Genomic DNA, 12,697 nt, shown 5'->3' on the forward strand with positions numbered 1-12,697 from the left:
CAGGGAAACTGGGGCTCGGTGACACAGGGGGCCAGGAGGCCCCCACACCTTCACATCCGGTGTGCTCAATCAATCAATCAATCGTATTTATTGAGAGCTTACTATGTGCAGAGCACTGTACTAAGCGCTTGGGAAGTACAAATTGGCAACATATAGAGACGGTCCCTACCCAACAGTGGGCTCACAGTCTAAAAGGGGGAGACAAGAGAACAAAACCAAACATACTAATAAAATAAAATAAATAGAATAGATATGTACAAATAAAATAAATAAATAAATAGAGTAAAAAATATGTACAAACATATATACATATATACAGGTGCTGTGGGGAAGGGAAGGAGGTAAGATGGGGGGGATGGAGAGGGGGACAAGGGGGAGAGGAAGGAAGGGGCTTAGTCTGGGAAGGCCTCCTGGAGGAGGTGAGCTCTCAGCAGTGCTCAGGGCTAGGAAGCCCCCAACCACCGGGCCAACGGTCTGAACGGGGAGGGGCGGCCCGGCCCCTCCGCGGTCACACTGGCCGGGCCCCGGGGGGAGGAGCCTGGGGCCGGGAGATGGCAGGGCCGGTGTCCGCCAGGGCCGTGAGGGTCAAGAGGCAAGTTGGGAGAGGGCGGAGGTCTCCTGTGACGGAGGAGGAGGAGGAGGGTGGGGAGGAAATGTCCAGCAGCCACGTTCTAACCAGCCCTGTCCCCTCCTTCCCTGTCTGTCCCTGCAGGTGGACAACCGTCTCTGGCCCCCAGAGCGACCCAGAATAGCGGCCCCGCGGGGGAAGAGGGCGGCCTAAGCCCATCCCCGCCGAGCCAGACTGCGGAGGAGGAGGAGGAGGAGGGGCAGGAGCCCAGAGCCGCCCGGGGCCGAGATGGCCGAGGTGGCGTCGGGGTACAAGGACGCGGCCACCAGCCGCCACCTGCGCTTCAAGGTGCAGAGCCTGGGGCGCCGCCTGGACGAGTTGGAGGAGGCCACCAAGAACCTGCAGAAGGCGGAGGAGGAGCTGCTGGAGCTGCAGGACAAGGTGACCCAGGCGGAGGGCAGCAACTCGGGCCTGCTGGCCGAGGTGGAGGCCCTGCGCAAGAGGGTGCTGAGGATCGAGGGCAAGGACGAGGAGCTGCAGAGGGCCGAGGGCCTGTGCCAGCTGCTCCGGGCCAAGCTGGAGGAGGAGGAGGGCCAGAGCCGCGGGCTGCGCAGCGAGATGGAGCGCCTGCAGCGGCGCATGGCCCAGCTGGAGAAGCTGGAGGAGGCCTTCGGCCGCAGCAAGAACGACTGCACCCAGCTGTGCCTGAGCCTGCACGAGGAGCGCAACCTGACCAAGAAGATCACCGCGGAGCTGGAGGCCCTGCGCCTCCGAGTCAGGGAGCTGGAGGCCTCGGAGGACCGGCTGGGCCGGACCGAGCGCAGCCTGGCCGCCGAGCTGGACCGGCTCAAGGCCCTGACCCTGGGCTTCGTCAGCGAGCGCCGCCTCTTCAGCGAGAGGGAGAAGGAGCACGCGCGGCGGATCGAGGAGCTCACCCGGAAGCTGGAGCTGAAGCACAGGATCGCCGCCGGCCTCCGGGAGAGGGGCGAGCTGAGGATCGAGGACGGCCTCACGCCCCCGGCCAAGGAGGCCCGGAGGAAGGGCGCCCTGGCCGACTACCTCAAGCAGGTGGAGAACGAGACCAGGAACCAGGCGGAGAACGACAAGAACCGCAACCAGGAGGACAACAAGGTCCAGGCCCTGCGCCAGGAGGTGGAGAGGCTGACGGCGCAGCTCAAGCGCTACGAGGCCCTGGAGGAGGAGCTGAAGAAGATGAGGACCAAGAACAACGACCTCCACGACAGCTTCCTCAGCGAGCAGAACCGCAACAGGCTCCTGGCCGGCCAGCTGGAGGAGATCAAGCTGCAGGTGCAGAACCGGAGGGAGCTGGAGAACGGGGAGGCGGGCGGCGGTGGCGACGACGACCCCTCCCCGGCCGGCCGAGGGAGGCCCGAGCGCGCCAAGGGACGGGGCCCGGCCGCCGAGCCCCCGCCCCCCAGGGCCAAGGCCCTGGAGCTCTCCCCGCAGCCCAGGCGGGAGAGGCCGCGCCCCAAGGAGCCGGCCCCGCACGCCGAACCGGCCCCGCACGCCGAACCGCCCCCTTCGCAAGGCGCCCGCCCCGGCCCCGGTGCCACCGGACGCAGGGCCGCCAAGGGCCCGGACCCCGGGAGGGCCGAGGAGCGGCCGGGGCCGGGCCCCTGTCCGCCCGCCCCGGCCCAGGGCCAGGGGAAGAAGGCCCGAGAGCAGCCACCCGTACTCAGCCGCTACCCACCGGCCGCCCATGAGCACAGGGCCTGGCGCGGCCCGGCCAGGCCGGGGCCCGAGGGTGGCCTCAAGGGGCGGGCGGAGAAGGCCGCGCGGGTATTCGGCGATCTTGTGCCCGAGGAGAGGCCCGGCAGGGTGGCCGCGGCAGATGCCGTCCCCAGGGCCGTTCGGGCCACCCGGGTGGAGGCGCTGGGCCCGTCCCCCGAGCCCCCGCTGCCTAGGAGCCTCCCGGCCCATCGAGCCGCCCCCGGCCCGGCCCTGGAGCTCGGGGGCAGCAGAGGCGGCTCCCCGGCCCCCGGGGCGCCGGCCCCGACCGGGGGGCCGCTCTCCGAAGGCCCGGCGCCCAAGGGCAGGCGGCCCGGCCACGGCCCCGAGGCCGACCCCGGGGCGCCCCCGAACCCCCGGGGCCAGGAAGGTGAGCCCCCGGACTGTCCCCCTCCCGGGAGGGAGGCGGGAGGGCCGTCCCCAGCGACCGGAGCGGACGGCGGAGGCGGCAGTTGCCCGCACCAGACACTGCGCTGCAGGGTCAGCAGGCCGGGCAGTCGGGAGAAACCTGACGCCGAGGAGGACACGGCGCTGCTGGTCACGGCCACGTTGGTGACCACCACGGTCACTCCCGAATCTGACACGAAAAAGCCCGGCGCCCGGGCCCCGGGACGGTCCCGCGGGGCCGCGCGGGCCGCCGCCCTGCCCGACGGCGACCGGGACCCCGAGGCGGAGCCTGTGGTGGCCAGGCCCGCCAGGGTCCCCTCTGGCCCTCCAGAGGGTCCCGACGCCCCCGGTAAGGCCCGGAGGCCCTACAGCCCACGCGAGGCTCTGTGGTCCCGGGGCCACATACAGCCCGTCATCGTGGAGAAAGACGTCAAGGAGGTGATGGGCGGCGGCGGCGGCGGCGGCGTGGCCGACGGGCCCCTCGAGAAGCCACGGGTCGGGCCGAGGCCCGGGGCCGGCAAGGTGACCAGCAGCATAACCATCTACCCGTCCGACGGCGGCGGCGGCGAAGGCCCCCGGGAACGGCACACGTCCACCAGCAACATCCGCGTGGCCCCGGCCGAGCCGCCCTCCGCCGCCGCCGCTGGCCACGTCCACGCCCCCGTGGAGATCTCCATCCACAAGACGGACCTCACGCTGCAGCTGGCCGAGGCCGAGAGGCCCGGCGACGCCTCCCCGCGCCCCAGGCCCGAAACCGTCGTCTCCCGGAGCAGTTTCACCCTCAGGCCTTCCGACTCGGCTCCCGAGGGCGGAGGCGGCCAGCCCCCCGCGGAGACCATCCGGTGGAAGAGCCACCAGCCGCCCCCGGAAGGCGGCCCGGCTGACGGCGGCCGCCACGTGACCGTCAGGAGCGCCTGGAAGTCCAAGTGGGACGTCGCCTCCCCGGGAGCCCAGCGGGCGACCACGGACGGCTTCGACCTGGAGCGGGCCGGGCCCGACGGCCCCTGGGACGCCCTCGAGGTCTCCCCGCGCGGGGCCCACAGCAGCCTCACGGCGTCCGAGCTGCCATCCGGCCGCCCCGGGATCTCGGACGGCACCCCTGTGGCTGCCTGGAGTCGCCCACCAGCAACGGTGAGCTCTCTCCGTGCCCGCGTCTCATAATAATAATAATGATGGTATCATCGTCATCATCATCAATCGTATTTATTGAGCGCTTACTATGTGCAGAGCACTGTACTAAGCGCTTGGGAAGTACAAATTGGCAACATATAGAGACAGTCCCTACCCAACAGTGGGTATTTAAGCGCTTACTATGTGCAAAGCACTGTTCTAAGCGCTGGGGGGGGACACAGGGTGATCAGGTTGTCCCATGTGGGGCTCACGGTCTTAATCCCCATTTTACAGATGAGGGAACTGAGGCACAGAGAAGTTGTGACGTGCCCAAAGTCACACAGCTGACAATTGGCGGAGCCGGAATTTGAACCCACGACCTCCGACTCCAAAGCCCGGGCTCTTTCCACTGAGCCACGCTGCTTCTCTTATCCGCCCAACCTCTGCCTTTGCCCCCGCACCCTTCCTATGGCTGGAGTTGGGGGCTGCGGGGAGGATGGGAGAGTCCCACAGGAGATTCAGTGGGTCGAGATCCCCTCGGCGGAAGCAAACGATAATAATAATTGTAATTGTAGTATTTGTTAAGCGCCTACCGTGTGCCGAGCACTGTTCCAAGTGCCGGGGTAGATACGAGGTCAGTTCACAGGGGCTATGCCCCGGGGCCAATTCCGGTCAGTAGCGTCAGCCTAATCGGAAATCCGCTGTGTCAATCAATCAATCGTATTTATTGAGCGCTTACTGTGTGCAGAGCACTGTACTAAGTGCTTGGGAAGTCCAAGTTGGCAACATATAGAGACAGTCCCTACCCAACAGTGGGCACAGTCGAAAAGGGGGAGACAGAGAACAAAACCAAACATACTAACAAAATAAAATAAATAGAATAGATATGGACAAGTAAAATAGAGTAATAAATATGTACAAACATATATACATATAGACAGGTGCTGTGAGGAAGGGAAGGAGGTAAGATGGGGGGATGGAGAGGGGGACGAGGGGGAGAGGAAGGAAGGGGCTCAGTCTGGGAAGGCCTCCTGGAGGAGTTGAGCTCTCAGTAGTGTCCTCTCCTGTGCCTTTTCCGCTCAATAACAGTGTCTGCCAAGCACTTATCAATTGTGCTAAGCACTGGGGCTCAGTCTGAGGCAGGGAGAGGGGGGAATCTCGGCCCCATTTTACAGTTGTGGCTGTACACCGAGACCCCGAGAGGGTGAGCAACTTACCCCAGGAGAAACAGCGTGGCCAAGTGGAAAGAGCACGGGCCTGGCAGAGGACCTGAGTTTTAATCCCGGCTCTGACAAACGCTAGCTTCGTGACCTTGGGCAAGTCACTTAACTTTCCCGCGCCTCAGTTCTCCTAGCCTCCCTCTTAGACCGTGAGTCCCATGCGGGATAGGGACTGTGTCCAAACAGATGCGCTTGTATCTATCCCAGCGCATAGAGCAGTTTTGACACATAGTAAGCGCTTAACGGGCACCGTTAAAAAAAAAAAAAAAAGCATCACCCAGCAGGGCAGGGGCAGAAAGGGGATTAGAACCCTGGTCCCCGGACTCCCTGCCCGGGGCCCTCTTCCCCTCCCCGTTTTCCGCCGGACTTCAGTCACTGCCACTGCTGCTTAGGGCTGGAGGTCTAGTGTGTTCTCACTTTTACGGGCTTCCCTTCACCTGTGTCTTTCTGCCCCCCGTGATCCGGCGCGGGGTGATGAGGATTGTAGGATTTGTTAAGTGCTTACTCTGGGCCAAGCGCCGCGGCGGGTACAAGATCATCCGTTCAGGCCCGATCCCTGTCCCGTCTGTTCTTCCCAGTGGCTGCTCCCTTCCCATCCGTGACCCCCGAGGTCCGATTCGGCCGGGGGTGGGACGGGCCCAGGACAGCTGCAGCCCTAGCAACGGTGGCCTGACCTCTGGCTGAGGGCTGGTGAGGCCCAGTGGGTAGACCCGGAGCCACGCTTTAGCCTGGCAAGGCTGAGCCCGCCTCCGGTGCCAGCTGGCGGAGCCTTGCTTGCTCCGCCAGGCCTCCCGGCGGCCCCTGAGTAGCGGGGTTCGGTCCACTCGGGCCTGGGTGATGGAGCGTCAGTTTCCCGGCTGCCGGGGCCGAGTCTCCGAGCGTTCCCGCCGACGAGCAGAGGGATGGACAGGGCCGAGCCCTGCAGCGGGTGGGACCAGGACTCAGTCAGCGTCGGGGAAACCAAAGGCTCCTCTAGCTTGGGCCCGAGAGGCCCGTGGCACCAGCCGGCCCTGGAGGATGGGGAGCTGACTGCTGTCCGGGAGCGGTCTCGGCAGGCCAGGGCTCAGCCCCGCAGCTGTGGCGGGGTGGGGCCGGTTCCTTCCGCGGCCCAACGGAGACGCAACCGGGCCGACTCCGGTTCTAAGCTGAAGCCCGCTTCAAGGGAATCCTCAAAAATCTCCAGTGGCTACCAATCAATCTGCGCATCAGGCAGAAACTCCTCACCCTGGGCTTCAAGGCTGTCCATCCATCCCCTCTCCCCCTCCTACCTCACCTCCCTTCTCTCCTTCTCCAGCCCAGCCCGCACCCTCCGCTCCTCCGCCGCTAATCTCCTCACTGTACCTCGTTCTCGCCTGTCCCGCCATCGACCCCCGACCCACGTCCTCCCCCGGGCCTGGAATGCCCTCCCTCTGCCCATCCGCCAAGCTAGCTCTCTTCCTCCCTTCAAGGCCCTGCTGAGAGCTCACCTCCTCCAGGAGGCCTTCCCAGACTGAGCCCCTTCCTTCCTCTCCCCCTCGTCCCCCTCTCCATCCCCCCCCATCTTACCTCCTTCCCTTCCCCACTGCACCTGTATATATGTATATGTTTGTACATATTTATTACTCTATTTTACTTGTACATATCTATCCTATTTATTTTATTTTGTTAGTATGTTTGGTTTTGTTCTCTGTCTCCCCCTTTTAGACTGTGAGCCCACTGTTGGGTAGGGACCGTCTCTATATGTTGCCAATTTGTACTTCCCAAGCGCTTAGTACAGTGCTCTGCACATAGTAAGCGCTCAATAAATACGATTGATGATGATGATGATGATGAAGGGAAACCAGTGTGGACCGGCTCACCGGTGCCCGGAAGGGGATCACCCATGCCTGGCTCTCCTCCCGGTCCTTAACAGCTTCCTCTTCTGGTCCCGTTGGCACAGGAGGAAGGCGGAGACGGACCCCCCGGGCCCCGGCGGAGGAGGCACCGCTCTGCGGAGCGCCCGGAGCCCCCCCCCCCAGAAGCCGTCCTGCAACAACTGTGAGCCAGCACCGGAGCCCGTGGCCGGGCGGGCCCAGGAGCGAGCACGGCCACCCAGGCGTCGGCCCGAAGACAACTGAGCCGACGGGGGTGAGACACTCCGCTCCATCCCACGCTCCGGCCCAGCCTCCCTTCCCCCAGGTTCCCCCCGACCCCGACCTAGGGCTGCCCAGGGCCAGGGCCGGGGTACGGAGGAGGCTCGGCCTTCCGTCCGTTGTGCCCCCACAGCTACTCCGTCCCTAGACCTGGGACAGCCTCGACCGGAGGGGTGAGACGTGTCTGGGGGGGCTGGGACACCCATCTAGAGAGGGACTGGTCCAGGCGGCCGTTACTCAGCTGCGAGGGCCAGTTGTTCTGGGGGCCTGGGCACGCCGGGATGGCTACCTGCCTTCTCCCAGCTCCTTCCCCTTGTTTGCGTATGTGCCCATGCGTCGTTTTTGACAGGCTCATTTAGGGAGTTGGTGACGTTGGCTTTTGCCACGGGCATCTCTGCTTCCATATTTGAACCCGTTTGCCGGGTGGCTTGCGTCTGCCCATCAGCTCCGTGAGGGCAGGGACCGACCCTTACCCCCATCCTGCGCCCAGTTCTGTGGGAGTCCCCCAGCCAAATGTCGCTGCGTGAATGCCACCCCTACCCCCTCGGGGGAAGAATTCCGCGGCGGTTCCCCTCGGACCCGTTTCGCTGCTCCGCTCCCGTCGGGCACAGCTTGGTGCCCTACCCGTGGTAGTCACCTTGTAGGGCCCGCTGCCAAACCCTTGATGACGAGGAGGACAAAGATCCGGGCCTTGGGTCGAACTTGCCGATAGCGGAGAGAGTAGGCAGGTTGACCTGTGTGCCAGCCCAGAGAGCGGACAGGGCTCCCCCTCCGCCGCCCGGCTCCCCACCCCCAGTCCTGTCCCGACCCAAACGTGGCTGTTGTCTGTCTTGCAGGCCTGTTCCCGCTCCGCTTGGCTCATCTCCCAGCCGCCCCCTCCTCTCCCCCAGCCCCGCTTCCCTCCTGCTCCTGCAGCTACCGCCTGTTGGTCTAGCCCAACTCCGCCCTGCCCGAGCTGTCCCGGCCGCCGTGGCCGGCCCGCCGGCTGGGCCGCTCTGGTTCCCCGCCCTGCCCCTCCTGCGTCCCTTCCCGTCACCCAGAGTGGCACTGGGAGCTGCCGTGGCACCGGGCACGTGCTTGTTTCTCTTACTCAGGGGCAGGCTTGCCCCTGCAACCCATCTACCTGGGGGCCTCGTCCCAAATGCCCTCCCCACCTCTTGTTCTGCTAGTTCAAAGCCCCTTGTGCTCTCCCACACCCCCGGGGATCCCCCTGGCCGGGAGCTGACCCACCTTCTCCCTCTCTTTCCTCCACTCCCCGTCACCATGCAACCTCCCCCTGCCTTTCACCTGGCACCTCAGGGGCCCCTCAGGGCCCCAGACTCTCCCAGGAGAGACTGCTGCTGCCACCGCCACCACTACGGCAGGTGAAGTTGGAGAGGCCGGTGTGGGGTGACCTCGCCCCCGACCCGACACCGCCAAGTCGCGGCCTACCCCGGGGCCGGAGCCCACGGGTGCTGCCCTCCTGCCCCGCTTCCCTCATCGGGCCCGATCGGAGGGCGGAGGAGGGCTTGGGGTGGCTCCGCCTCTCCTACCTTGCACACTCAGAGAGCGGGCTGCCGCTTTTTCTTTTAAACACTCACCTTCTCCGCGGGGCCTGGCTCGGATCCGGATGCGGGCCTGCCCCGGGGGAGCCGGAAATTTCAAAGTTAAGATGAGTGATGTTTGGGTCCCGCTCTGGCTGAGGGAGGTGCCGGAGGAGGAACTGTGGCGCTGCCCCCCACCCTCCTCACCCGCCCTCTTGGCCCACAGGGGAGGGGACGGTTGGGGCCGGGGGAAGCGGAGATGGCTACAGCAGGGACCCTGGGCCCGAATCCTCCATCCCCGGGGAGTGAGAAAGTGACCAAATGGCATGGCTGCTCTGCCGGGGAGAGGATGAGGATGGGCCGGAGGGTCGCCGCTTCCCTGCCCCCGGGCTGGCGTGGGGCCCCTCGCCGGGCAGCGCCGTGCCCGAACTGTATGGAATGTATTTTTAAAAGAATAAAATATATTTTTTTGTATTGTTAAAAGGCTGGTGGGCGGGAAGGGGCAACTGGCTCTCCCGCTCCGGCCCCCGGCCACTGGCGGCCGCGACTCCGCCGGGGCAAGAAGCGGACGGCCGGAGAGGCTCTGACCCACGGGCCCACCGACCCTCCCTCCCTCCCCGCACATCGCCAGGAGGCCGGGGGCGGGGGCGAGCTGGACTCGGACCAGGCCGCGAGGGGGGCCGTGGCCGCATGTTGAGGTGAAACCCAGACGTCTGCATGTCCCCTCCGGCCCTGGTGCTGACCTGCTCGACGGCACACACAGTATGTAACCAATAAAGCGCTCTAATTTGTACGGGCTGTGTCGTGTGTGAGCGTGGGGGGTGGTGGCGGCGTAACGTGGACAGGCAGCGGAGGAGGTGCCGGGAGGCCCGCTCGACCCCGCTCTGGGGCACGGAAACAGGTCCAGTCTTTTGTAGGAACCTTTACTTTCCCAAGCGTAAAAAACATCATCACACCAAACAACACCGACCGTCGCGACTCCTTCCGCTGACCCCGGGGAAGCCGAGCGGGGCCGGGCCCGCCCCCTCTCCCCCCGCAGCTGTCCCCGGCCGTCCGGCTGCCCACCTGGGCCCCCCGTGGGGGGACATTTCCGCCCCATGCCAGCCGCGCTCACAGGCTGGGAGACTGCTGGGCGGGGGCCCCGGCCGACTGCTGGCGCGGGAGGGTGTACATGGCGCCGAGGAACTGGTCGGCGATGCGGCCGGCCTCCCTCAGCCCACTCAGCAACGCCCCGTGCACGGTGGCCGGGTAGTTACGGATCGTGTGCTCGCCAGCGAAGAACAGGCGGGGGATAGGCTGGGGGGGAGGCGGAAGGAGCATGAGAAGCTGGGGTGGAAGCCCAGAGCGCTCAGCACACTGCCGCCTCCCCCCAACCTGCCCTCAACATCCCCAGCATCCGCGGTGGGGGGGAAGGGGGACAGGCTCTCACCTGGGGGGCCCCGGGGATGGCGGGGCCCGGTGTGATGGGCTGGGCCATCAGGTCGTAGTCGTTCCCCGAGGAGCCCGCGGCCACGTAGGAGTAGGATCCCCGGGCCCAGGGGTCGGCCCGCCAGCGCGACACCACCGTCTCCTTGGGCTGCGAGGAGGGAGGCGGCCGGAGGTCGCGCCGGGCCGTCGGAGGAGGGAGCGCCGCCCACCCCGCCACCCCACCCGGACCCCTCCGGCCGCCGCACGTCACCTGGGGCACGGCGCTGCTGCCAAAAATGCCCTTGAGGATGGCCAGGCAGCGACCGACGATGACATCGTCGCTGATGTTCTCCATGATGCCCGCGGCTTCCCCCGCCACCAAGGCCAGGAGGATCGGTGCTGCGGGAAGAAACCGGAGCCGCCTGCACCTCCCCGCCGTCGGACAGGCAGGGTGGCCACTTCACTCCTGCCCCGCTCTGGTTCACGTCCGGCGGGAGCCCGGGGGCGACAGCCGTGGGTCCGGCCTCACCCCTTCCCCTGGCCCCGGCGGCTCCCAAGGGCAGTGTCGGAGGGCCGTCCGGAGAGGCGGGTGAGGTCCAAACTTATTGGGGGAGCAGGCGGGGATCCCCCTAAATGGGTCTGGGGGTTCGGGGGGAAGGTGGGAGAGCAGAAGGGAAGGCACCCGGGGCATGCGGGAAATAATAATAATAATAATGATGGCATTTATTAAGCGCTTACTATGTGTAAAGCACTGTTCTAAGTGCTGGGGAGGTTACAAGGTGATCAGGTTGTCCCACGGCGGGGCTCACAATCCCCATTTTACAGATGAGGGAACTGAGGCCCAGAGAAGTGACTTGCCCAAAGTCACCCAGCTGACAATTGGCAGAGCCGGGATTTGAACCCCTGACCTCTGACTCCAAAGCCTGGGCTCTTTCATCATCATCAACCGTATTTATTGAGCGCTTACTGTGTGCAGAGCACTGTACTAAGCGCTTGGGAGGTCCAAGTTGGCAACATCTAGAGACAGTCCCTACCCAATAGTGGGCTCACGGTCTAAAAGAGTGGGCTCACAGTCTAAAAGGCTCTTTAAGTCTTTAAAGTCTAAAAGGCCACAGTCTAAGTGGCTCTTTCATCATCATCATCATCATCAATCGTATTTATTGAGCGCTATGTGCAGAGCACTGTACTAAGCGCTTGGGAAGTACAAACTGGCAACATATAGAGACAGTCCCTACCCAACAGTGGGCTCCTTCCACTGAGCCACGCTGCTTCTCAAATAAATGGAGTAATAAATATGTACAAATAGACACCGGTGTTGTGGGGAGGGGAAGGAGGTAGGGCGGAGGGAGTTGGGGGGGGAAGGGAGCTTATGGTTGGGGGCCCCATTCCCTCATCTTCCGCCTTCCCCAACGCTTTCCTCCTCCTCCTCAGCGCCGCCCGCCTCAAGCCTCCACTCGCTTGTTCCGCGCACCCCCCTCGCTGACGGCCCCCAACCTGCCCACCCCCGGGGGCGCGGGCCCAGGTGGGGGCCGGGCGGCCGGACAGGGTTACCTTTGTACAGGTTCCAGAAGAGGAAGAGCTCCCCGCGGCTGGCCGTGGTGCTGCCCACGTGGCCGAACAGATTGACGCTGGGGTCCCAGAACACGCGGTCGAAGCACAGTACCACCTGGGAGGGAGGGGACGGAGCCGCAGGCCGCTCCAGTGGGGCCACCCCGGGACCCACCCCCTGCCCCGCCCCGCCCCGCCCCACCCCGATGAGCGGCCGGGGCCCCCACCTTGTTGAGGTTCCCGAAGCCCATCCTCTGGACGGCCGAGGTCTTCCACTCGGGCAGCGGCGGCACAAACTGCACGGCCGGCGGCTGCTGCTTCAGCACGCCCAGGGGCAGGGTGCACAGCACCGCGTCGCACTTGTAGATGAAGGTCTGGCTGGTGGAACGCGTGTTGACCGCGATGACCTCGCATCCTGCGGGGAGGAGAGCGGGCCTGGGCTTGGGGGGAGGCACCGGCTGAGGAGCGCGGGGCCGGACGCCTCGGACCTCCGGCCCGCCGCACCCGGGGAGCCAGCCCTGGGGCCGAGAGGAGCGGAGCCGGGAGGCGGGTACCACCCTCCCTTCCCCGAGGATGCCAGCCGGCGCCCCGGGCACGCGGCAGGGGAACTGACCGGAAGCCGTGTAGCGGACCTGCCGCACGGCCGTGTTCAACTTGATGTCCAGCCCCTCGGCCAGGGCCACCGGCACGCAGGAGTAGCCGTTCCGCACGGTCAGGTGGCTGCCGGTGAACTCGAAGTCGTCATCCTGGGAGACCGGATTCCGCACGGGAGCCGTCACGGGAGGACCGAGGCCCGGCGCCCCTCCGGTCCGAGACCCGCCTGGGCCCGTTCACCCGCCTCCCGGCCCCAAGAGGGACCGTCCCACAGACGGCGACCCCCGCCGCGGTAGCAGGAGGGCCGAGCATCCGGGAGCTGACCCTTGCCTTGACCCGCCGGGAAGAAGCCCGGACCAGCCTCCGCCCAACCCACTCCGGCTTCCGGGCAACCCACTGAGTCAACCTGGAAAACCGGTATGTTCCCAGTTCTGGGGCGGGGAAGGGGATCCATGCTCAGGCCTCGTAGGAGACGGCTGC

General features: G+C 65.5%; 2 protein-coding genes across 3 annotated transcripts in view; one reads left to right on the forward strand and one right to left on the reverse strand.

The window, feature by feature from the left end:
• LUZP1 (leucine zipper protein 1) overlaps positions 1–9,461 on the forward strand; it is a 35,172-nt gene extending 25,711 nt beyond the window's left edge. The window contains exons 3-5 of one of the 2 annotated variants that reach the window (XR_005454309.1): positions 713–3,835; positions 6,953–7,140; positions 7,982–9,461. Coding sequence is in view for 1 of the 2 variants with exons in the window: in XM_038757602.1 (XP_038613530.1) it covers positions 857–3,835; positions 6,953–7,054 (3,081 nt within the window). In the remaining variant the exon portion in view is untranslated. Of the gene's footprint in view, positions 1–712; positions 3,836–6,952 lie in introns of both variants that reach the window. The other variant, XM_038757602.1, reaches the window with a different exon arrangement.
• A 114-nt stretch (positions 9,462–9,575) lies between these two features.
• KDM1A (lysine demethylase 1A) overlaps positions 9,576–12,697 on the reverse strand; it is a 39,353-nt gene continuing 36,231 nt past the window's right edge. Inside the window, 6 exon segments of the mRNA XM_038757603.1 lie at positions 9,576–9,964; positions 10,098–10,244; positions 10,347–10,474; positions 11,627–11,741; positions 11,851–12,038; positions 12,237–12,369. Of these exon segments, the coding sequence (XP_038613531.1) occupies positions 9,779–9,964; positions 10,098–10,244; positions 10,347–10,474; positions 11,627–11,741; positions 11,851–12,038; positions 12,237–12,369 (897 nt within the window). The 3' untranslated portion in view covers positions 9,576–9,778.

The sequence above is a fragment of the Tachyglossus aculeatus genome, chromosome 16 (assembly GCF_015852505.1).
Source record: "Tachyglossus aculeatus isolate mTacAcu1 chromosome 16, mTacAcu1.pri, whole genome shotgun sequence".
Classification (NCBI taxonomy): Eukaryota; Metazoa; Chordata; class Mammalia; order Monotremata; family Tachyglossidae; genus Tachyglossus; species Tachyglossus aculeatus.